The sequence below is a fragment of the Plectropomus leopardus genome, chromosome 12 (genome assembly GCF_026936395.1).
Source record: "Plectropomus leopardus strain MGB_pleo_1.0 chromosome 12, ASM2693639v1, whole genome shotgun sequence".
In the NCBI taxonomy this organism is placed as follows: Eukaryota; Metazoa; Chordata; class Actinopteri; order Perciformes; family Serranidae; genus Plectropomus; species Plectropomus leopardus.
The window spans coordinates 36505001-36530605 of NC_142187.1; the positions used below are offsets into that span (position 1 = coordinate 36505001).

The window sequence follows — 25605 nt, forward strand, 5'->3', positions numbered from 1 at the left end:
CAGCCATCCATACTCGTCAGCACGATATCTCAAAAATACCTTGAACACCTTTAACTTTGACACAAACATCCACTTGGACTCAAGGATGAAACATTACATTTTGGTGGTCAAAGGTCACGGTGACCTTGCGTCCACTCACTCTGGTTAACACAATATCTCAACAATGCCTTAAGGGAGTTTTCTTAAATTTGTCACAAAATGTCTCATTCTTGTGAGCACAATATCTCACAAACACCTTTAGCTTTGGCACAAACATCCACTTGGACTCAAGGTTGAAATGGTTACATTTTGGTGGTCAAAGGTCACGGTGACCTTGCATCCATCTCATTCTTGTTAACACAATATCCCAAGACGGCCTAGAGTGAGTTTTCTTAAATTTGGCACAAACGTCCACTGTGTTACAGCAATGAAGGTCCCAGTTCACTGCGTTTTTGGCCGTAACTCAAGAATCCAAATGCTTATTATGACACAATTTCACACAAACGTCAAACAGGATAAAACATTGTAATTATGGTAGTGCTAGATTAAAGTGATTCTGAGGAAAAAGGTCTCTTCTGAGTGAGCTGGTGAGCCTTTAGTGTCCTCACGTTTCTGTTTCTGTCTCTCCGTCTGCGAGCTTCAGACCTGCAGAGGTTTTTGTCGAGGCGTTTCACTGACTCGACTCACTGTGGTACGTAGACACGGTGAAAAACTGTCGTACAAAAACTGTTGAACTGTTTCTCTATGGGAGACTCTCGGCGGCAGCTGAAGGCGGTTTGGGGTTTTTTCCCATCAGCCCCCTGTGGCCTCTTTGAAGAAAGGATGCGTCTTATCTGATCGGATCCAACAACAGTGTAAAAAAAAGCTTCAACTGCACAAGATACTAAACCTTCATCAAGACGCAGGAAAAATGACGGTAAAAAGACTCAGCTAGAACCAAACGTTGTTAGAACGTTACAGGAGAAACGTCAGAAACACGGACCTGTTTTTGAGCAGAGGTCACTGAAAGATGCTTTTTTCTGAATGTTTCTTTGATTAACCCTTTCAAACTTGGATCGTTGTCACTTTTCTTGTGCCGTCGCTGAGCTCTGAGCAAACTGTTTAAAGGGTTTTTAGTGTGGAAACTTTGGAAATCGGTGACGGCAACTCGGTGAGAAATGTCCCCAAAGTGCAAGAAAACATCAGAAATGTTGTTTTTTAATATAGCAAAAATGTCCATATAGTTATATGTATATATATATATATATAGCCATATGCTACAATGATCACAATAAAGTATTTACATTTATGTTACAGAAGCAGTTACTTTTACAGCATTTTAAAGTCATTTTCTGTTTGTTTGTTTTTTTATTTAATTTCTTTTTATTGATGTCATTATAATTTTCAGCCATCATTATTCTCATCTAAGTCTAATGTGAAAAAGCACCTTTGCTGTGGTCAGTTTATTATCTGTGAATGTTTTAGGTTTCTGTTCCTTTTATAATTATTATTATCATTATAAATACTCAAGACCTACTTTTTCATTTTGGCTTTTAACTGAGCTTTACTGTATCATCTTATTATTTTGAACATTTAATCTCGTATTATACTTTTTGTGGTTATCCTTTCATTTACTATTTGTAGTATTTTATTTGTTTATTTATAGTATATTTATGTATTTTTTATCTACGGGTTTTATCCTGCCTCTGGAGTTTCCTCTGTTCCCGGTTTGTATGAGTACTTTTGTTTTAGTTCTTAAAGTTATTAAAAACTCCTGCTTTTTTAATCCATGTGCTTGTGTGATTGATTGATTGATTGATTGATTGATGTTAGGGAGAGAATTAACATTAATATTGATTAGATTGTAATTTCTGGAGGGGAGTTTTTTATGTTAAATCCCTTCAGGCCTCTTAATCTGCAGTTCTTGTGTTTTTATAATCTTGTTTTTATCACATCTTGTGTACTAATACACTCAGATATATTGAAGTCCTTGAGTGTTGCAGTACTTTGCCTTAGGATTATTATATTTCATTATTATTATTACTGTATTTCTCTTAACGTCTTTATTGTAGGTCAGTGAAAATCTATTAGACAACAAAATGTTTGATTTTGACTCTGCTGCCTCCTGCTGGAGTTCTTCATCATCGTGATCTTCATCTTCGTTTTCTAAAATTTCACCAGCTTTGACTTAAACTGTCTATGAGGACGTCCCCAAATATCCGTCCAACTATGAATCGCTATAGAGACGGCGGGCTTCGTGCAGGAAGTGATCTACGAACAAATCTTCAGGACATTTCCAGGATTTTAAGGACACTGTTGATTTTCAGGACATTTTTAGGATTTTAGGATGCATTTAAGATTTTAGGTCATTTGTAGGATTTTATGGCCATGCGTAGGATTTTAGGACATTTGTAGGATTTTAGGACATTTCCAGTGACAAACCTCATGCCAAAATGTCCCCACCAACTCTGAGCCCAAAGACGTCCCTGTGGAGGAGGAGAGGGACAGGAGGGAAGTTTTACCTTTTCCTGAGGTGAAAGACATGTCCTTTTCTTGGTCCACAGCCTACAGACCGCTCTGAGAGACAGACAGAGCAGAGACAGAGACAGGGGACACAGAGTTGAGGGAGAACATAGTTTAGGTTTATTTAAAGGCTGATTCCACCTGTTCTCTACAAAGACACAGAGACACAAAAGTCAAAGCTCACGTCCCAGCTCATGTTTCCTGTCAGAGACCCTGAGACGGGACCGCCGACCCGCGAGGACCAGCGAGGACAGCGAGGACATGCCACCCTCACACCTGGAATGTCCATTTGACTCCAAAACACAAATCCAGAACCAGCGAGCAGCTGGGATCCCGTGGCCAGCCTCCTCCTCCTCCTCCTCGTCGTCCTCGTCCTCGTCCTCCTCGTCCTCACATTCAGCAACATTTGAATCTTTATTATTTTCAGATACATTTTGTAAATGCGACATGAAAAGCACAATCACACAGAACAGAGCGACCCTGAGGCTTCAGTGAAACTCAAACAGCCGTCACCTCTTTTTTTTCAGTCCGTCGGCGCCAAACGCTGATGTGAAAGTAGAGAAACCGCTTCCTGCTGGGACAGGAAGTTCCTCACAGTGCTGCAGTCTGACGCCGTCGCCGTCCGAGCGTCCTGATTGGCCAGCTGTCGCTCTCTCCTCTCTGATTGGCTCTCAAGTGACTGACGCTGTGAAACCACAAAAACACAAACCTCGTCTCCACCGCAGGAACCTCTCAGGGACTTAGGACGCTGCTCAGGGAACTTTTAGGGAACATTTAGTGTCTGACTTTTTAAAAAATCATCCGGCATTTACAAACGCTGACACAGAAATAAATTAAGTGGAAAACTAACCTGCCAAAGGTTCTCACAAAGAAATGTATTTGATGTTTGATTTTGTTGTTTTTTTTGGTCAAACAAAATCATTTGATGCTTCCAGACGTGAAAATATTTTTAAAAAACGCTGCTTCTCTTCATCGTACGAGAGTTTACTGAATCGGACAAAATATGAACATTATAAAACCATCTTCTGATGTTTTAGGGGGAAAAAAATCATTAAACAACCGAAACACCGGAAGAAAAATCAAGTTTCAGCTTTTTAAATGTGATAAATTCGGTTTCTTTCGTCCTTCGACTGAATGTCTTTGAGTTTAGAGCCTGAAGACTTTTCACTTTTCTCATGTTTAAGAAACAAACGATCGAGCCAGAACGCAATTATCTTTGTCAAATGTGACAAAGAGAAGATTTTTATTATAATTTTTTTATTATTTTCGGACGTTTTAAAGACAAAAGTCGACCGAAAGAAAGCACGCGACAACATTGACCGCCGTCCGACCGTTTTTTTAAACAAATGTGACAAAAAAATCACATTTTTCAAAGCTTTTCCAAATGTGAATAAATTCTGGTTTCTTTCGTCCTACGAGTGAGAATCTTCGAGTTCGGAGTCTGAAGGCGACTTTTCACACTTTTCTGATGTTTAAGACACAAAAACAACTGAGGAACCAAATGCTGCTTCTCTCCATCGGACCAGACCATGAACAAACTGACAAAATATGAAGATTTGAAGATTTTTTTCTGACATTTTGAAGAAAAAAAGTTGACTGACGGAAAACAATTTATTGTTATAAAATATTTATCTTTGTTCTGTTGTTTGAGAGAAAAATCAGCTTAAGGTTCTTCAGAATGTGAATAAATTCTGGTTTCTTTCGTGTTATGAGTGAAATCTGACAATAATGTTTAGTTAGTGAAAAGTGAACTGTGGGCTCCTGACCGGGTTCCTGCGGTTCTGCGAGGTTCCTTCAGGTGGAACGTTCTCAGGTTTCAGTTTCAGGTCACAAAGAATCAGAAATAATCTGCTGATCACGACACGAACTGCATCAGTCTGTGAGGACGAGACAGCAGGACACATTCAGGACGAGACGTCCACCGCGAGACACACCTGTCTCTGTCTGTGTGTGTGTGTGTGTGTGTGTGTGTGTGTGTCTGTCTGTGTGTCTGTGGGTGTATCTGTCTGTGTGTGTGTGTGTGTGTATCTGTGTGTGTGTGTGTGTGTGTGTGTGTGTATCTGTCTGTGTGTGTGTGTGTGTGTCTGTGTCCTAGCCTGTCCCTCAGTGAGGGGACAGTGCACAGAGCATCTTTTTTGGGTAAAAAAAGTTCGAGCGGGATCAAAACAAACAGCAGGTTCAGTAAGCGAGCAGGATTACAGCTTTTGTCTTTTTTTCTCGGTTAAGTAAAGAAATAACAGGAAGTAGAAGCCGGAGAGGAAGAGAACCCCGAAAATATTCAAGCAGGAAGCGAACAGACACACCTGTCCTCACGTGGGAGGAGCTAAAACTGCTACCAACAAATCACAAACACAGTTTGGTTTTTTGTTAATATGTGCGATCTCTTGAAGCTAAAACTACGTCTGACGGGGTTTCACGTCCTTCGCCGCCTCCCCTCGTTATCTTCCGCTCTCATTTCCTGAAGCCGTCCCGTCGTCGGGCCTCCGAGCTTAAAAAAAAAAAGACGGACAGCGAGCGGTGGGTCAGGTGGTGTGACACACCTGGCCTCGACGGAGCGGCATCCGGTCCTGCTTGTCACGTCACGGCTTAGAGACGCTCCAACTACGGCAATATATATATTCATTTATATATTTATATCGCTGCGAACCGCCGTCCTTCATTCAACCGACACACAGCCGCCGCCGACGTGTTGAAAGTGATCGGCGACATCAGAAAGTCCAGTCCATTTTGACCCCTGCTGCTTCACCTGACCTCCCCCCGAAACCCGACCACCACACCGTCCTCGCTCTCTCACAGCCCCCCCCATCAGTCTGCGGCGGCGGAGACGCTAAAAACGGGCGCTCCGACCGGCCCGAGCAGACGTCCAGGAGGCCGCTGCGTTTTGTTCCAAAGAAAGAGGAAGTTCTTCCGGTGAGAGCGTGTCGGCGTGGCGTCCGTCAGAGCCGGGGTGGTGTTGGGGGGGCAGCATTGGTGAGGGGAGGGGGTGGGGGTGGGGGTTATGTTCCTCAATGTTCAGATTTCGCGGGTTGAAGGGAACCCGGCGTTGGCGTGGCGCATGGCACCACGGTTGAAGAGATCCCGCGCCCTCCGGTCCAGGAGGGGCGTCGCCGCTCCTCGACGGCCGAGTGGGGTGGGGGGTGGTGTTTCAGCCTCGTCGGGGGGTCGTGTCGCCTCCCCAGCCTCCACCTTTCCTCGCCCGGTTTAATTTTCCGCTTTAGTTGGAGCTCGTCAAACTTCTGGTGTTTTTTCTCCTCCCGTTTCTCCTGGTGGTGGTTTGGTTGACGTCCGGACACAAAGCGCCGCCTCGGCCGGCCGTTCAGTGAGGCGGGTTCATGGCGCCGTGGCCTCGCTGCTGCTTCTGCTTCTGCTGCAGGAGGAGCTGCTCCAGCGCCGACGGGCCCGGCTGCATCATGGAGCTCGACCAGATGGACTGTGGGGAGAGAGAGAGTCAGCCCACGCCGTTCACACACACACACACACACACACACACACACACACACACACACACACACACACACACACACACACACACACACACACACACACACACACACACACACACACACACACACACACACACACTTCTCCAGGACTGTGAGGCCGGACATTCGTACCGCTTTGATTTTTACTGGAAATTTTTTTCACAAAGCACGTCTCTGAGAGCATGTTTATAAGATCTAATCCATTTTTTTTTTTTTTTTTTTTCAAAAAATGTTTGTTTTATTTTTATCATTGGCCATTTTTAAAGAACAGATTTTGAGTTTTTCCTGGACTTTTCGAGAGCTTTGAAGCAAACTTTAAACATTCTTATTACTTTGATTTTTACTGGTGTCTCTGAGGACATGTTTATCGAATCTGATCTTTTCTAATCTTTTATCATTTTTTTATTTTCATCATCTGTTTTTGGTTTTTTTTGTTTTCAAAAAGTGGGGCTGATGTTTTTTATTTTATTTTTGGCTTTTTTGGGGAGGGACATGGCTAGATTCTGGATTTAATTAACTGCCAATATTTAATTTTTTTTTGAAAATTTGGGCCATTTTTTCTAAAAACTTGTTTGAACTTTAAAGAAAGGTTTAATTTTTTTATTTTTTGGCTTAAGGGCGGGGGCATACAATCTTAAATGTCTATATTTTTTATTTATTTATTTATTTAAATTCAAGCCGTTTTTCAAATTAAATATGATTCTTTTTTTCTTTAAATGTTTTGATTTTTTTTCCCATTAATAGGCTTCTCTTATTATTATTATTATTTTTAATTTGTGTTTGAAATTAGTTTTTTAGCTTTTTTTCCTCCCCTTGCCTTTAAAAATTGCTGCTGATCTTTGAAGACAACCTGCTTTTGGAGGCTTGTTTTCTGATCCCGATCAGTGTAAAACCACCTGGATCGTCCCCGAAACCTCTGATGTCTCGGAGACGAGGACGTCCAGGACTAAAACATCGCTGCTTCTGGCAGAAATCATAAAAAACCTCAGACGTCTCCTGTGAGGAGATTCTGAAACGATTCATCTGAAATCATTTCAATAAATCGATCGATCAATAAAAGTCGTGTGTCAAATACAGAAACCGGCGTGTGTGACGGTGAAACAGACTGAGACGGGACAGAGTCTGCGGGGACGTCAGAGGACCTTGAGGCTGTCGAGCAGCACGGTGGAGGACGACTCCTCCATCGGAGACTCCTGATTGGTCCAGGAGCTGCCGCTCGGCCCCGCTTGGTGCCAGCTGGTGTCTGCGGCTGCAGAGGAGGCTGCAGCCGGCAGGTAGTCCAGACCGAACCCGCTGACCGCTCCTAAACAACAACAACAACAACAACAACAACAACAACGTGTCAACACGTGGGGCTCACCATAGATTAACCCTTTAAACTCTCTGCTTGATCTCCTGTCTGTCAAATCAACAACGTTTGAGCTTATGGAAACGCCTGAGGCAGCACAAAGTCTACGGATAAAAATCAATAAATATAATATTAATCACAAATAAATAAAGTTCTCTTAATAGCTGATCAAATGGTAAATAGAAATTAAAAGTAAAAGGATAAAATAACAAATAATACATCTAAAAAACAAAAAAAAACTATAGCATCTGGAAAAAAGGACTAAAATGTATAAATAAATAGGCGATAAATCAATAGGTCAAATTTAACTAAAAGCCAAACTAATAAGGTAGTTGTTCATCATTCACACATCGAATTAAACCTAAATGCAGTTTCCTCGTCTTTCCACCAAATAATAAAGGACTGATAGTGGTATGGATGAGGACCAGGATCCTTAATGAGTCTCCATTATGGGATCGAGATCAATAAAACTAACGTCCCCGCTCTCAGGTGTCTTTACGTCAGAAAGGTTTCATGCATGTGGAGTTGTTCGCTGTGAGCAGGAAGTGTAATGTTGCCGTGGAGACGGCGAGTTAGGCGAGAAAAGCTGTGAAGACTCATCCTGAACAAACCTCAAACACACAAAAAAATTCAGACTAATCCGAGTATTTACACCTACGGCCCGCAGGCCAAATGGGGCCCCTCACAGGGCCCCTGTGGCCCCCAACAATTTTCTAACTCAGAGTAAAAATAAAGTGACTCTGTCAATTGTTTTTGTCCTTTTAGTGTCCACAAAAAACAGCATCACACAGATCCCCCACCCCCGACAGAGGACACAACTGAGACCCGAATGTCCTAAAACCACAAGAATGTCCTGCAATCCTAAAAATGTCCTACAATCCTACAAATGTCCTAAAATCCTAAAAATGCCCTACAATCCTAAAAATGTCCTGAAATCTCAGAAATGTCCTAAAATACTTGCAAATTATTTGGAGCTGCTGCAACTGGCCCCTATCATTTTGTAAAAGTGGCCCCCAAAGTAAAACAAATGTGGCTGCTCTGGACCCTCTGGACCCTCTAAACCCTCTGAACTTTCTGGACCCTCTGGGCCCTCTGGGCCCTCTGAACCCTCTAAACCCTCTAAACCCTCTGAACTTTCTGGAGCCTCTGGGCCCTCTGAACCCTCTGAACCTTCTGGACCCCCTGAACGGGGCACCTCTCTCACCGGTCTTGTCGGCCTTCCAGCGGTCCACCACCCTGCGGTCCCGGCTGTCCGGGGTGCCGATGGGCCCGAAGTTGGAGAAGGGCATGGCTCCGTGGTTGTGCGTGGGCGGGGAGGACGGCAGGCTGCTGGGGTTGGAGGAGTGAGGGGATTGGCTGGCCGGGGTGGAGTGATCTGCCAATCAGAGAACAGCTGGCCGTCAGAGGCGGGCTCCGTCATGATCAACAAACATCCCGTCTGCACGTGTGCAGGTGAGACGTACCTGAGCTGGCGGGCAGCGAGGGGGACCAGGGCGTCCCTTCGAACAGGGAGTAGAGGGAGGGCTCCTGGTGCATCATGGGAGCGTCGGGCTTGGAGCTGGGCGGCAGGTTCTTGCCGTAGGCCTGACTGAAGATGCTGTTCTGGTTGTACTCCTGAACACACAACGACATCACAGCTCTGATCAGCGATTACAGACGACCACGCAGGCGGGTTTTCGTTCTGTTACCGCCTCTGTCACGACATCGGGCCGCGTCATGTGAACATGGAGTCACCATTTAGTTATTCTATTCAATAATAATTATGAATTTGTTGAGGGAAAGTCAAATATATATTTCATTTATTCCTGATATTCAAGTCTTTGTAATATTGACAGAAACTATTGGTTGATTTATACCGGTGCATCTGAAAAAGTTTGAATATGGTGAAGAAGTAAATATTCTTAGTAATTCCATTCAAAAAGATAAACTTTCATATTTTGTATACTAATTACACATAAATCGAAATATTTCAAGCCTTTTTTTGTTTGAATTTTAATGATTATATCTTACAGCTCATGAAAATCAGAAATCCAGAATCTCAAATTATCAGAATATTTACATAAAGATCATTCAAGAAATTAAAAGTATGTTAATTTATATACTCAGTACTTGGTTGGGGCTCCTTTACAACTAATTACTGCATCAATGTGGCGTGGAGGGTCACAGCTTTGGATTGCATTTTTCTGATTTTTTTTTTTTTTTTACCTTTTTCTCCCTGTAGGCCATTAATTACAAAAATAAAAACAGAAAAATGCTTGAAACATTTCAGTTTATGTAACGAGTCTAGAATATATTAAATTGTCTTTCTTAAATAACTGATGGAAAATATTGAGACGCAGCTGTACCTGCAAGTTGTCAAAAAAAGGATAACTGATGAAGCTGTCAGAAAACATTTCCTTGATTTTTCAAGGACCTGAAATAATAATTTAATTTAAAAAAATGTTCTTGCACCATTGTTTATCAGATACAAACTCAAAAATGATTTCAGCTGACATGAAGGGAGAAAGAAAAAACACGCAGAGAAAATAAAGGAATGTTTGTGAGGATTAACTTAACTCTTCAATGCATTTTAGAGAGTTTGTGCAGACAGGGGCAAGTCACATTCAAGGACTTTCAAGCATTTTTTTTTCATGGAAATAATTGTTTTCTCCAAAATAAATTATGTAAATATTTAAGCAATTTTTCTGGTTTCTTTTTTTTCTTTTAAAATTATTGGCTTTTTTTTTTTTAATCGCCAAAATGACGCCATGAATCACAGCCAGAAACTGTAAACAGAAATTATCATCAGATTTTCAAATTTCTGATGGTCCTCAAACACACCATATGTTATTCTACAGGTTCGTGACACAAAATTCTATTACTTTTCCAAAACTTTCAGCTTATATTTAGTTTTCCAAAACTTTTCCAGGCCTGGAAATTGCAATTAGCCTGACTGACTGCAGGTGAAAGCTTTGAACTCTGAGGTGACGGTCTGACCTGCATGGGGAAGCCGGACATGGGCAGCAGAGAAGACGACTGGCTGACGACCTCGGGGCCGCTGTCCATCCTGGTCTGGTTCGGCAGCTGCAGAGACGAAGGACAGACAGAGAGAGGACTCATCAGAGCGTGTCCAACCATCACGTGTTACTGTGTGACGATGTCCAACATGTCCAGCTGCTTCATTTGTCACCGTTACTGTCTGTGGTTTCATTTGCGGTTTCTCGTGACTGCGTAAACTACGAATGTCCTGATCGAGTTTTCTGACCAGATCCAAGTCAGTTAAATTTGAGTATCTGCTGATCTAGAGTCCTGATCTGATACGTCAATTTTCCCCGACATAATATTCAAATTATTAAAATCAATCCTGTGTACAGGTGCATCTCAAAAAAATCAGAATATTGTGAAAAAGTTTAATATTTTCCATCAGTCATTTTTTCTATTTTAATATTTCTAATTATGACCTACAGCGAGAAAAATGTAAAAACAACAAGAATCTTACTTTTAGAAACTCCCGAGCTAAAACTGTAGTAAAGGAGCCCCAACCAAGTACTGAGTATATAAATTAAAACTTATTAGAAAATAAATTAAAAATTATTAGAATATTGATCATTCAGAAATGATCTTAGGATCATCTGTCCCTTTCAGAGTTTTCTCAGCAATTTAGTCCAGTTTTAGCACATTGATTCGACTTTTTCTGACGTCACGGAAACAGACTGAGTGACACAGTCAGCGTGTTCAGTGAAGCAGGCAGAGGGGTTTTGGGTCTGGATGGGGGTCGGGGTTGGGGTTGGGGTTTTGGGGGGTGGTGAGGATGGAGGTGTTGCAGGCAGAAGACAGGGCTACATACAAATATGTTTGGTCCAGGAGCAGTGCTAAGAGGGCCAGCCAAGGCCTGGAAGAAATCAGGAGGCTTAGAAAAGACGAGCTCCTCCTCCTCCTCAAAATCTGCTAGAGTTTTTAACAGGTCAGGAGGTAGAAGAGGCGAGCTCTTGTTGTCCTAGTGAGAGATGAAGCCAGAAGAAGAAGAAGAGGAGGAGGAAGAAGAGGAAGAAGAAGAGAGGGGTAAAAAAAGAAGAGAGAAAGACAGAAGGCAAGCTGGTAAGACTGAGGTGGAAAGAAGGAAAGTTACGCTCAGAGCTGCAGACAGCTGAAAGCTGAACACACACACATACACACACACACACACACACACACACACACACACACACACACACACACACACACACACACACACACACACACTCTCTCTCTCTCTCTCTAAACCCATCACCTTCACAGGAACAGTCGGAGGCAGCGAGCATCAGTCACCGTGCTCAGAGGGCTGCGACTCCGTCTGCAGCAAACTTCACTCATAAACCACAGAATCAAACTGCAGCGTTCACACAGCTTTAACAATAACTTTCCAGGACTTTCCAGGACTCTGACGCAGATCTCAAAGACCTTACACACTCTAAAATGATCATCAGTTTTCCTTATCAGCTCGTTTTCATCACTAAATAATAAAAGGACTCAAATGGAATATTTAAATATAACTTAGGGACTGTTTGTTATTTATGAGGGGGAGGGGGGTGCAAAAAGGGGGAGGCATATCCATTTTTTTTAAATACTTATGGCTGAATTTACTTTTCTGCTTATTTTTTAAGAAAACATGGCTTTTTTTTACTTGAAAATGTTTTGGTGATTTTGGAAGAAAACATTTTGGGAACTTTTCACATTACTGAGGGTCCTTGGACACATCATGAGTTATTTTACATGTTTGTGAAACAAATTTCCATGACTTTTCCAAAACCCTTTAGGCCTGAAAATTTCTATATGCAAATTTCATGACTGTATGAACCCCGATGGAGCTGGGCGGTGAGCGGCTGACCGGCACAGAAAGTTATTTGTTTTGGGACAGCACAGTGCTCGTACTGAAGTAAAGAGGAGCAAAATTAACCCTTTAGATGGACATGTGTAACTGGTTAAAGATATCTTTAATGTTGATTGATTAGCAGTGAGCGATGACATCCCTAATTACAGCTGAAGGTTATTCGTTTCGGTGCAGCCTGATCGAACGCCAGAGCAGCGATTTCATTTCTGTCACCGTTCGGTCCCTTCAGCAGCAGTTTTTCTATTTATCGATTCTCGAGTTTTCCTATAACAACTGTTTTGAATCAAAGACCTAACGAAACCCTGCGGAGCATTTTAAAGAACGTCTCGTCTCAACTCAACCCGACTGAAATGTCCGCTGCAAAACGGGACAACCAAAAAGAGGAGAGCCGAGCAGGAAAAGGAGCAGAGAGACAGAAAAGCAGCGGCACCTCCTCCTCGTCTGTCGCCTGAGCGCCGCTCACCTCAAACGGGGGTCCCCGGGGCCCGGCGGGGCCGTCCTGCTCCGAGCAGAGACCGCCCGGCGGAGGCCTCTTCATCCTGTCCGCCATCATGGCCAAACCATCCCCCATCCTGTAGGACGGCTCCCAGTAGAAGTCCTGCATCTTGACGTTGGGGTACTTGATCTTCTTGTCCATGCTGGGGAGCGGGGGCTGGGCGGGCGGCTGCAGCTGGTGCTCGTACAGTTTGAGAGGATCCTGCGCCGCCATGTAGAAGGCCGTCTGCGGCTGCTGCTGCTGCTGCTGCTGCTGCTGCGACTGCTGAGGCTGCGGCTGCTGCTGCGACTGCTTCAATGACATCTGCATGGGAGGAATCTTCTGCAGAGCCGCCTGAGCCTGATTCCACATCTGAGCCGGCTGATCCTGGACCTGCATGTACTGCTGGGAAAAAAAACAAGAAGAAGAGCGATGCACGCGTTGGAGGGATAAGGGTGCTAGAGCCAGAATCTGTCTTATTTCTGGAGATAATTTCCCTTCTTCTTGTGCTCCCTGTCTTTATGCTGTATAGATAAGGTGTACACAGTTATACAAATATCTATTTTTCTTTTATAAAGAAGCATTTTATGGAGCTTATTTATTCCCTCATTCTGGGGAAGATGAACTGGTGCAGGAGGAGTTGTGATTGAGGTTTTGTCCCAATTCAACACATGAGACAACACACACAGACAACACACACGCGCACGCGCACACGCACACGCACACAAACAACCATCCTTTATAATATAGTAGCTTTTTTAAAATATATATTATTTTGAAACAGGCTGAATTCAGAATAACACTGAAGAGAGAGTTCTGTTTTTCGGTTTGGGTTTGTCTGTGTTTTTTTTCCTGATAAAATTTTTTTTTAAACTATTGTTTTGATCATTTCAGCTGATTTTTTTTGTTTTGTTTTAACATTTGAGCAATTTTTGAAGAAAAAAAAGAGGCTTTTTTTAATCACCTGAAATGACACCATTTATCACAGCCAGAAACTATAAATACAGCAGTGAATTTCCAAATTTCAAAGGGTTCTTTGACACATCCTGTGATATTGCACAGGTTTGAAAAACAGCATTCCAAACTTTTCTGGATATTTTTAGTTTTCAAAAACTTCAAGGCCCGCAAAATTGCTATTTGCAAAATTTATGGCTTTTCCGGGTTTTTCAAGGCCTTAAGAACTGTGCAGCAATCACAAGTGCTTTTGGACTTTAAGACCCTGTGATTTGCCTCTCAGGCTGCCTGACGGAGCCACTGACCTGCTGCAGCCCCGGGTGGTGGGGGGGGCTCTTCCCCATCCCGACCTGCTGGCCCGGTTTGGTGGGAGACTGCTGCTGCTGCTGGCTCATCGCCTGCACCTGCAGCTGCACCGACTGCTGCAGGGCCTGGGGCTGCTGGCCCTGGGACGGGCCCTGGCCCGATGACCCGGGCCCCTGACCCGGACCGGGACCGGAGGGCCTCTGCTGGCTGTAGGGAATGTGGGACTGCTTCCCGGCCTGGGTGCCGGCCTGGGTGTGGACGCCCGGCTGGAGGAACGGGCCGGGGACGGACACTCCGGTGGAGAAAGTGAAACCCGGATTCACCTGGAGCCCCGGGAACGCCACCGGGGGCGGGATCACATACGCTGAGGGCGGGAAACCTGCGGAGGAACCAATCAGGAGCAGAAGAGCTGCGATCAGACACAGATTTACACATTTCTGACAGTTTTTTTTGTCTTTAAATGTGTGTGTGTGTGTGTGTGTACCTGGTCTGCTGGGCAGTGGTGGGAAAGCTCCAGGATGATGGATGGGGATAAACTGGGAGGAGCAGGTGGTTTGAGTTTGGGTAACGGGAGTCTTCTTCGCCTCCGACACTGGAGTCTTCCTCAGCTCTGTCTGAGCCTTCAACTGAACCAGAGGAGACAGATGAGGTTCACACACATTTAAAAAACATTTCCAGGACTTCCAGGACACCAAGTGGCTAAACGGGACTGGGGTGTTTGTCGTTAGACATCATCACAGTGGACACGGAGGCTCGTTCAACCCGCTCGCCGCCTTCACAGCTTTACAGAACAGTCGCGCTCAAACTTGGATTCATCTGTTTAGAATATTTTTCTTTTTTAAGATTATTTTTTCTCATTTTTGCCTTTGTTGGACAGAGTGACAACGTGACAGGGGGGCGAGAGGGGACGACATGCAGCAAAGGGCTGTGAGCCGGAGTCGAACCCTCGTCCGCTGCGGCGAGGACACTGCTTTCGTACATGTGGCGCCTGCACTACCCGCTGAGCCACCGGACGCCCCGTTTTTAATATTTAATATTTTAACGTGTTTCTACAGCGTTTGCCGTGATGACGTTTAAGTTGTGTGACCTCGATGTCGTTGGTTCGTAGCCGAACAGCTTTCTGCTTCTGAAGATTTCATAAACGTCTGTGCTGTAAAACACAGACGTTCATCTGTGAGGATTATCAGGCTGAACTAAACCTGTCAGAATCATTAACTTGTGGTCGTCCCAGAGATTAGTTTTGGTGATAATCAAAAATCCCAGAAGGTTTTTGGCGAGGGAACCAGTGCGATGCTGACTTGGTTCACCACTCTATTTTGTATTTGCAGGTTCAATTTGCTGAAATTAAGGGTTAATGGAAACCCGCCTGGTGAAAGGTTTGCATCTCTACCTGTTTCCCAGCGTCCGCAGTTTTCTCATGAGCAGCTTTTTTCAGCTCGCTCTTCCTCTTGGCGTCCCTCTTCAGCTCTCCTTTGCCGGCGGCCCCGTTGCCTTTGGCGAAGTCTCGCCGCTCTTTGCCGCTGTCCTTCAGGTGATGGTTCCGCGTGGGCTCGCGGCTCTGCTCGCGGGGTTTGATGTTCTCCTTGAAGGTGACGACGGGTCGGTCGCTGCCGTCGGGCCACGAGCTCTGCGTCTTCCCCGCCGACAGCACCGACTTCAAGCCGGTGTTCCCGCCGTCGTTGGGCGTCTGCTCGGCGTTGGATGACTCCTGCAGGACCGGCGCCTCCTTGTCCTGCGGCTCCTCGATGGCCTGCTCTGGAATGTCGGTGATGAAGAGGAGGAGGCCTTCCTCGCTCACTCTGCACCGGATCAGCCTGCAGAGAGGAGACACGGAGAGACTCCTGATGGCCTGACCTCTGACCTCTGAGGTGACTCACTCACTGTCGGTCCTTCACACGTTTTAAAAAAGCCAAAAAATCACCGCAGAATTACTCCAAACAGCTTCGAAGACAAACTGTCAGACTGTCAGGGGGGCGAGTGCAGGGCATGTTTTATTTGAGAAAAAACTGGGCCATTTTTTTCTCTTAAAAAATGTTTGCTATTTTTGTGGGTGTTTAGGGTTTTATTCAAATAAAACGTTGGCAATTTCTAAACAAAACATACATATATTTTTTTCTCCTTTAAAATACCCACAGAAATCATTTCCATTTCTAAAAAAATGTTGCCATTTTTTCCTCCTAATAAACCGTTGACTTTTTTTCTTTAACAAATATTGCCAATTTTTTAGAAGATATTGGCAGTATTTTTTTTTTAAAATGTTTTGGTTATTTGTGAAGAAAACATGCCTTTCAAACACAAGGACCCTCTGTTCATACAAAAAAGAAAAAATATATAAAATTATAATACTTTGAGTAGCCCAAAATTACTCCTTTTAACTCTTAATAAAAAAATTTGCTCAACAAAAACAAGTGATGCCTCAGGCGACTAACAGACAAGTGCACTGAAGCTCTGGGATCACCACAGTTTCCTCCATAACACCGGGACAGAGCAGGTCAACACTCACCCCGGCTGGTTGTCCGCCACCCATTTCCCCAGACTGATGAGTCTCTGATGCCGAGTGTGGACCGGCAGCCCGTCCCTGTCCACCAGGATCCCCTGATGACCTTTGGTGAAGTCCAGAGACCTGAAACACCAACAGATGTCAGGACGTGGAACCACCCTGACTCATCTATGACTGGATCAACACGCTGACCCTGAAAACTCACCTCAACACTCAACATTCACCCAAACACTCAACATTCACCCAGACACTCAACATTCACCCAAACACTCAACATTCACCCAGACACTCAACATTCACCCAAACACTCAACATTCACCCAGACACTCAACATTCACCCAGACACTCAACATTCACCCAGACACTCAACATTCACCCAGACACTCAACATTCACCACAACGCTTAACATTCACCCAGACACTCAACATTCACCCAAACACTCAACATTCACCCAAACACTCAACATTCACCCAAACACTCAACATTCACCCAGACACTCAACATTCACCACAACGCTTAACATTCACCCCGACACTGAATGAAGGTGTGAATTACCTCAGAGCCGGCCGCAGCGCCAGGAAACCCTGCAGTTCAAACTCCTCTGGCAGCGGCGTCACTGAAGAGGAAATAAACACATAAAACAAAGAAGGACATTGTTTTTATGCAAACATTTATGGTGATTTTTAAAGAAGAGATTTTGGTGATTTTCTTTTTTCTTTAAAAGGATTTTGCAGATTTTTAAAGAAAAAATGTTTGCAATTTTTCTTTAAATTTTGTTGGGCGAGGTGCCTGGTGGCTCAGTGGTACTTTAAAGTGTTTTATTTATTTTGAAAGGAAACGTGGTTTGGAACACATGTTTTCTGAAGAAATCACCTAAAATGACTCCATTTATCACACACATGATCTGCAACAACACAAGTTGAATTGTCAAATATAAAATCCTTGATCACATCATGTGTTACTTTGCAGGTTTGAGAAATAAAATTCCATGACATTTCCAAAACTTTCAGGGTATATTTAGCTTTCCATAACTTTTCCAGGCCTAGAAACTGCTTTATGTGAATTCCATGACTCCTCCTGGTTTTTCATACCTGTGGGAACCAGGCACTTTTAGAAAGTCTTATTTAACATTTCCAAACAAACACATGAACGTGGATGAACGGGATACTTTGCAGATGTTAAACTGGTCTGTGTCGCGGCGGCGTGGGGAGTGCATGCAGATGAACGGAGTTTGTCCCGCAGAGACTGCGAGCTGGAAAGGTTACGATCTAACCTCGGCACTCGTGTGGGAAAATAAATAACTGAATCATTTTCATCCTGTTGTTGCGGTCCACGTTTATAAAACCCGTAACCCGACGAGGACTCAGAGAAGAGTCGATGGCTGAGCTGGACACAGAATCAGTACCTGAGCAGCAGGACACGTCGTCCTCTTTGGGCTGGAAACTGTTGAGGATGGACACCAGCCAGGGCCAGACGCTGACAGACAGGAAGAAGACGATCAGTTTAGCTTCCTGCTGAGCAGTGATCGCACAGCGAGACGTGTGGGACAAAAGACTTACTGCTGTCTCTGGTCCACGGCGGCCTCGTGGAAGACGCTGGGTCTCAGCTTGAGCCAGTCCAGAGACACTTTGATGGCCGGCAGAGGACACTCCCCCATGATCTCCTCCCCCCGACTCTTGTTGAGCAAAGCTCGGCTGCACATGACGCCCAGGAAGGACACTGAGGGGACAGGAAGTCAAACACCGTCAAGGACCAATCATCAGGCAGCGGGACACTGGCGCTGCTCGACATGCGTGGTGTGATTGAAACGTTTCGCATGAGACTTTCGGTTTAGTAAACGCAACAAACCGAACGCTGAACTTTAAATTACATTTGACAAATAAATGTACAGCTTCAACCAGGGGTCATCCACATTTTTAGCAATAACTTTCCAAACTTTCCAGGACTTTTCCAGGACTTTTAAGCAAATTTTAAAGATGATGCGTTCTGAAAAGGACCATCGATATTCCTTACGAGTTCTTTCTCATCACTATATGACAGCTTTTTATAATGTATACAATTTTTTAAAAATAATGACTTCAAAACAGGATCATAACTGAATATTTAAATATAACTTAGGGACTGTTGGTTATTTATGAGGGGAGGGTGGCGCAAAAAGGGAGAGGCATGTCAAATATTTCATAAGCACTGGGGAGGGATTTTTTTTAATTTTGTTTTTAGACAAAACATTTTTGTTTTTGTTGTTATTTTAAAAGTTTTTTGTGATTTTTAAAGAAAACATTTTGGGGATGTCTCTTCAATTTAAAAACTGTGGCAATTTGTTGTGACAAAAAACTGCCTTTTTTTTCTTTAAAAAAATGTGTTTATTTTGAAAGAAAAAATTTTGGTGAGTTCTTATTTCTTTTTTTTTTCTTTCTGTAATTAAGTTTGGTAGCAGGTCACACTGAAGAGTACTGACTGTGTGTGACAGAGTGTGTGTGTGTGTGTGTGTGTGTGTGTGTGTGTGTGTGTGTTTTTCTTACTGAAGAGTCCGAGCAGCTGGAACCAGCTGATCTGCTGCTCGCTGCTGAAGCTCTGCTCGCTGCCGTCAGCTGTCAGGTCTCTGAGGTGGTGGAGCTCAAACAGGTTGATGATGGTGATGTGGACCAGCTGCTGAGAGCTGAAGGCTTTCTGCAGGATCAGCCTCTGCACGCACGCACGCACGCACGCACGCGACGCCGCACGCACGCACGCACGCACGCGACGACGCACGCACGCACGCACGCACGCACGCACGCACGCACGCACACACACACACACACACACACACACACACACACACACACTTTAAAATCCTGGGTCACGCTGCATGCAGGAGAAAGCAGGCAGAAACAATGGACGTTGTGTCTGAGTTTCACCTGAAACTGCTCCTCCAGTTTCTCACGCAGACCGTCCAGCTTGTCCAGATTCTTACTCAGGTAGACGTGGCCGTGAAACTTGATGAAGGCTCTGATAAAATCCGACACGCTCCACTTGGTTTTCACCTCATCACGGCTGCAGGAACACAGAGGGAGGACGGAGGGGTTTATACCGAGGACAGACATCAGACTCACACAGGAGACAACGAATAAAGCGAAATCCTCCTCTCTGACTGTAACTCAGAGTCCTGAGTGCGGCGTTACCTCTCCAGGGCCTTGGACAGGGCCTTCTGCAGGTTGGTGGAGGCTGCTGGGAAGGGGAACTTCACCGCGATGCTGCGGCAGTAGTAGAAGATGGTGGTGAGGTGATCTCCTTTGGAGGAGGCCAGGATGGCCAGCTGGTTGTACGGCTGACCTGCAGGAGACGCAGAGCACGGTGCACATTCACACAATCTCCAGACTCCGAGGCAACTTTTTAAGACGGTACATTCTCTGAAACTACCGTCGATACTCCTTATCGCTTCTTTTTCATTAACTTTATAAGCGCTTCAAAATACATATTATTTTAAAAATAATGAATTCAGAACAGGATTAAAAATTAATATTCAAATATAACTTAACATAATTTAGGGACTGTTCATTATTAATGAGAGGGGAGGGGTGCTGTAAAAAGGGGAGGGACTGATGTTTTTACTTAGGCTTTATGGGAGGGGCATACAACTTTAAATGGCTGGATTTTTAAAATTATTTTACTGCTTATCTTTAAAGAAAACATGCCCTTGAAGGCCTGTTTTTAAAAAAGTCTAATCTAATCTAATCTTTGACAATGACAATAATAATAATTATTATTATTATTATAACAAAAGATGCGTTAGACTCACCGTTCGATGGGACCAGCTGAGCAGCGTGTCTGTAGTACGACTCCGCCTGGCTGGTCTGGTTTCGATAACGTGCTGAAACACAAACAGAGAAAACTCGTGCCTTTACCGACCCGCAGTTTCAGTGTTTTCAAAGGTTCGCATGTCATTTCAGGAAACGTCACATAAAAAGAGGTTAACAGCCTGATTTCTCCGGGGCCGCCGGCTCTGGCAGCACTGTGAGGAGAGGACGTGGAGGTTCTCACCGATGTCTCCGAGGTGGACGAGGCAGTGCTGGCAGATGTAGGAGCAGGAGCTGGGCTGCGGCGTGACGATGGCGCTGGTGCTGCTCTGTTTATTGCTGATGATGCCGAGCTGAGACGACTTGACGCGACACGGCAGGTCCACGTTGAACACGGTGCACAGCTCCTGCAGTAACTAGAGGCAACACAGCAGGAGTCCATTACCCGGAGGACGCTCTGCGGTCCGTTACATAATATTTTTAAAGCCTGATTTTGAAAAGCGCATTTTGTGCGCAGAGCGATATGAGTGTGAGTATTTGACATTGCACAAAAAATAACAGTGTAAATATAAATGTTGCTGCTAATCATTGACATATCCTAGGCTGTGATTATTAAAACAATCTGCTTAGCATGTACTATACTGAAAATAATTCTTTCTTTTTTTTAATCTAGAAACATAGTGGCATTATGACAAAAAAACTGCCATTTAAAGGGTTAAAATTCTGCAAATTAATGAATATTTGATATCTATTATTCGGGCTGATGTTGGTTAAAAAAATGAACTCATCATATTAATGTATACCATTTTTTGAAGCTTGATTTCCAAAAGCACATATAGTGCCCAGAGCGATAGAGTGGGAGTCAGTTTGAAGCAGGCCCTGAGGGGCAAAAATGTGATCTCGTGCGATCGACCAATCACAGTGCACGCATGTTCGTCCTGACTCGTCTCGTGCCGGTAGAGTAAATACCGAACGTCAGGCTGACCTGTGTGTAGAAGCCACTCGCCGCCTCCAGAAACAGCGACAGGTTGGCCTGGACCTCGCTGCGGTTGGGGTTGGCCCGGTTCTTGGCCTGGCTCTGCAGCGTGGTGATCTGGTTCTTGAAAGCATGATTCCACCTGCAGAGAAACACACCATTAAAACCAGCCAGCACTCTTTTTTTTTCTGATGGCGGTGATGTTAGCGGCGTGGGCGCAGCAGCTTACAGGTCCTGCTCCACCTTCTTGTCCAGAGCGTACTCCAGGTCGGTCACCAGCATCTTCTGGTACAGATCCTGCAGGGCCTGCCGGGACGTCCACACCTCTGCCGCCCCCAGCTTCGAATCTGACGCACACATTTATTCATTCTCAGCAGAGCAGTTACATTAACATCTGCGTCAGCAGCACATGCACAATAGCAGCTGTGATTATTCTCCTTTTACACAGCAGACACGCAAACAGGCTGCACAAATATGGTCAAAACAATAATTGCAACATCAATATTCACCATTATTTATCACCAATATTCACTGATTATTTTGACTGCACTTTCACATAGGACTGGGGGTGTTGAGCTCAAATCAATATTGCAATTAATTGAACATTTTACCTCTTTTCTGATTAATGAAAGATTATTTTGGTTTTTATTGGGGGGGGGGTCCTTCATAGTCCACTAGGAGGTCAATATATCAGTATTATGCATAAAATAAACAGGGGGGACATTTCCAGGTTCATTTGACCTCAGTATGTTACACTGTAATAAACATACTGAATTATTATTCATTTAACTATCCAGCATGATATAAGAATGAAAGCTCCATCTTAAAGGAACTTCAGGTCACATTGTGTTGATAATAGGTAAACCTCACCTGACCGCAGGACTCTGACTGGAACTTCTGCTCTGGGATATTCATTGTTTATTTGGGGAGAAAAACAGGTTTGAGTAGGCCAACTTCTTCTCTAGCTGCCAACATCCCCAGTTCAATTCAATTTATTTATAGAGCCCATTATCACAAATCACAGTTTGCCTCAGAGGGCTTTACTGCGTACGACATCCCTCTGCCCTTAGACCCTCAAATCACCGACGGAAAAACGGTTAAAGAAAGGTTGAATATAATGTAATGTCCCTGTGGCCCTGGGCCCCAAAATCACTGTATCTGCCCCTGGTAATAATAATGACAGCTTAGAGCGAGCGTCTGGGTGAGACACGGAGCGATGCGTCCTGGTGTTTCTAAATAATTCAAAATCTGACTGAAGCTGAAACTAAAACAAAGCAGAAGTCTAAAGAAGTCACTTTGCAGCACTGAATATTTGGCTGTTTGTCCTTTCAGACACTTTGGTGCTGTGAGGAGAAGCTGCGCTCTGAGTGGCTGTCTGTGTCGCTGCGCTGCTGTCGGATCATCAGCTGTTTACTAATGAAACGTCGCTTGGTTGTCCAACACTCAGATGTATTCGAGAGTCAAAGTTGTTCACTTTATCACATGACTTTTCAACACATCTGCTGTTGCAGCATTTTGGCGTGAGATTTGTCGTGAGAGCGTGAGACAGTACCCAAAGGCGTGAGACTCACACCAGACACAGGAGAGCTTTAAACCCCGGTGGGGAAAGGACTAACAAAATTGACTTTTTTCTTTTTTTTAAAAAAAAACAACAAAATAACTGTTCTGAAAATCGGTTTCAATTGATTTTTGATGAATTGCCAAGCCCTAGTTTCACGTATAAACACACAGAGCTCTGCTTTCACTTCATAGTCATCCAGCTCAATAACAAATCTTTGCATCAGATGATTACAGTTTTACAGAAACGCTTTACCCAAAATTTAATCATCACAGCTGCTTATTAACAAATCTGGGCTTCAAATTCAGATGAAAATCACCTGATTTCGGCACGTCTCTACTGACACATATCCACCATGTATTTTTATTTTTTTATAGAGCAGTCACAGTGCCATGACGTGCTGCAGCATCACTGTTATGAATGAGTTGATGCTGAACAACAACGGAGATTAACGGTAACATTACAGCGTTGATGGTTCTGCAGATTGTGTTGTTTTTAAGGTAATTTAACGAGCAGGGCTCATACACATTTTTACTAATACATATCCTGGACTTTGCAGCAGAGATGAAGATTCACTGAGGAAGGAGTCCGAGGCGCAAACGTACCTGTCATGTCTGCCTTCAGGGCCTCTGCCTGTCTACTCGCATGAAACAAAAAAAACAAACGAACAAGAAGAAGAGGAGGTTAGACGGTCCATCAGAGACACACAACATTAAATACACAACACCTCATGCATGCCCATCACATGAGTAACACACAGCACTCCTCCCCATTCATTAAGGGACTGTCTTTATTTATGAGTGGTGCAAAATATGTATTTATTTTAAATATCCTCTAAACCCCAAAACCTGCAGTGGGTTTTAAAGGCATGTTTTCTTTTTTTTTTTAAATTGCCAAAATTACAGCAGTCTTCATAGCAAGAAAATCTGACAGTTACTTCTGTTTGAACAAATTTTAGACAGTCCTTAAATTAGGGCTGTGCATCTTCACTGGTCTCAAAATTTGATCAACGTGTCAATAAGTCGATTTGATTTGACGGTGCACCACTATCAACTGCATCCTTAATAAAACTAGTAAAACTTAAATAAATTAAGGATAAAAATGTAATGCACAGAATGTATACCATAAGATGGAAAACAAAACCCACTAAGAAAGCATTATTCAAAATAAGGCTAAAAATAGTGTGCAAAATGCATAAAATTAAGGAAAATACTTTTGAAGAGGTACAGCGGTGTACGTAAAACAAAGCAGGGAGCAAAGCAGCTGTAAAGTGAAGAGATACGTTTTTTGTTTTCTTTTAAAAATATTTAGCGATGAGGCCTGTCTGATATCTACTGGCAGTGTGCTCCAGAGCTTTAACTGGCAAACGCTGCATCACCAGTTTTCTTTTGGCTGTTTTTGGAAACCTCCGATAAAGCAGCTGCGGATGATCTGAGTGTTTGTGAAGGCGAGTAAGAAACAACCGAGTCAGTGATGTAACTTTGGACCTTAAAATCAGCTCTAACTGTTACAGGAAGCTAAAACTGGCCTGTTTTGGCCTGAGTTTTGGATCGGCCGAAGTCGCTCTGTGGATTTTTATATTTTTGCACAGCCGATGATTGAATTATTTCTCATTTTTGTACTAACCACCTTTGATATATGTATATACGTATATGTCTGTATGTCTGAAAAGTCTGAATGACAATAAATGCATCTTGAATCTTTTTTCGGTAAAGCAGTAAAAAGTGTGTTACAGTAATGGAGTCAGCTTGAAATAAAAGCATGAATCAGTTTTTCGGTGTCTTTTTCATTCATAAATGTCCGAACTTTAGCTATGTTTCAAAGGTGGAAACAAGACGTTAGCGGTCATACTGGAATTTGGCAAAAAATCTAATATCATGCATCCCAAAAAATAAACACAAACCACAGTCACAGCGCGAGCCCCCTCCTCCTCCTCTGAAAATAAAGAACAGTCCCTAACAAAGGCACAGCCGAAGAGCTGATATGGACGCTGCCATCACTCACGCGCCCACCCTGGTCATTACAATACTGAGGATATGGAAAGTGTCAGCAGGGCTCCGACTAATCTCTGGATCCAAATACAAACAAACACTGAAGCTGCGCTACAAACCGACAGCTAGCTAACAGGAAACACACACACACACACACACACACACACACACACACAAACTAACCGACCGGCAGCTGCAGGTGAAAAAAAAGCTGCTGTTTATTGACACAAATCACATGTAACATGTTTCGTGTAACATGCTAACCTGACATACGCAGACAGGCGCTAACGAGCTAAAGCTAACTAGCAATAACACAGAAACGTGTCTGTGTGGCGGCAAATTTATCCTCAAATTCGCATTAACGAAACATTAAAACAATCTGTGGCGACGCGGACTTTTACGGTTTATTACATGTTTCGGGTCAGATGTGAGCGCGGTGTCTGCGGGCGCGAGCAGCGATCGTTTGTTGATGTATGAAGCTAACGTTAGCTAGCGCCGAGCTAAGGGGGTGGTCCCCAAACAGGCTAGCTTCAGCGTTAGCAAACGGACAAAACATTTCACCTGCCCGGTTAACCTGTCCGGTTCTTACCGCACCGGCACCGCGGGGGGCACCAGCGGGAGGCATCGCACCGAGCTTACCGGAGATATTGGGCGCAGAGGTTCATTCTGCTGGATCGCCAGTCCTTCAGACAACGACTGGTCCGGAGGCTAACGCTCCTCCCGGCGCCATCTTGTTCCTGTCTGACCCGCACAGAGCCGCACCGAGAGCGGGAGGGCGGGGGCCGGGGCACGCGGGGCGCACCGAGAGCGGGAGGGCAGGGGGCCGGGGCACGCAGGGGCCGCACCGAGAGCGGGAGGGCGGGGGGGCCGGGCCACGCGGGGCTTTGTTTTTTCCGTTACAGGGGTTG

The 25605-nt window shown here is 44.2% G+C and overlaps 2 protein-coding genes across 5 annotated transcripts in view; both read right to left on the minus strand.

Annotated features, from left to right (window-relative positions):
• trdc (T-cell receptor delta constant) overlaps positions 1–2744 on the minus strand; it is a 12970-nt gene extending 10226 nt beyond the window's left edge. Inside the window, exons 1-2 of the mRNA XM_088085012.1 lie at positions 2666–2744; positions 2481–2535 (exon numbers count right to left, since the gene is read on the minus strand). Coding sequence (XP_087941138.1) covers positions 2481–2535; positions 2666–2744 — 134 coding nt within the window. The remainder of the gene's footprint in view (positions 1–2480; positions 2536–2665) is intronic.
• Positions 2745–5647: 2903 nt separating this feature from the next.
• Positions 5648–25462, minus strand: smg7 (SMG7 nonsense mediated mRNA decay factor). Of its 4 annotated transcripts, none has more exons than XM_088086042.1 (23): positions 25337–25462; positions 23312–23343; positions 21378–21495; positions 21158–21290; positions 20417–20588; positions 20175–20246; positions 19558–19708; positions 19294–19429; positions 18919–19081; positions 17956–18115; positions 17802–17872; positions 16952–17012; positions 16399–16518; positions 15286–15709; positions 14380–14521; positions 13895–14274; positions 12624–13037; positions 11138–11287; positions 10288–10374; positions 8775–8925; positions 8516–8686; positions 7106–7266; positions 5648–5911 (listed from the first exon to the last, which is right to left on the minus strand). In XM_088086042.1, exons 1-23 carry the CDS (start codon positions 25360–25362, stop codon positions 5798–5800), a joined length of 3609 nt encoding a protein of 1202 aa, XP_087942168.1. In that variant the 5' UTR covers positions 25363–25462; the 3' UTR covers positions 5648–5797. The 4 variants fall into 4 exon arrangements, with proteins under 4 accessions (XP_087942168.1, XP_087942167.1, XP_042353210.2 ...); XM_088086041.1 differs by having other exon boundaries at positions 12624–13040; XM_042497276.2 differs by lacking the exon at positions 11138–11287.
• Between the last annotated feature and the right edge of the window lie 143 nt (positions 25463–25605).

Coding starts and splice junctions, on each gene's coding strand:
- smg7 (XM_088086041.1), bottom strand. CDS start 25,362: ATGAACCTCTGCGCCCAATATCTCCG. Junction 11,288..12,623: donor CCCGGGGACCCCCGTTTGAG/GTGAGCGGCGCT, acceptor ATCTCTCACTAG/GACAACAAGAGCTCGCCTCT. Junction 8,687..8,774: donor CTCGCTGCCCGCCAGCTCAG/GTACGTCTCACC, acceptor TCTGATTGGCAG/ATCACTCCACCCCGGCCAGC.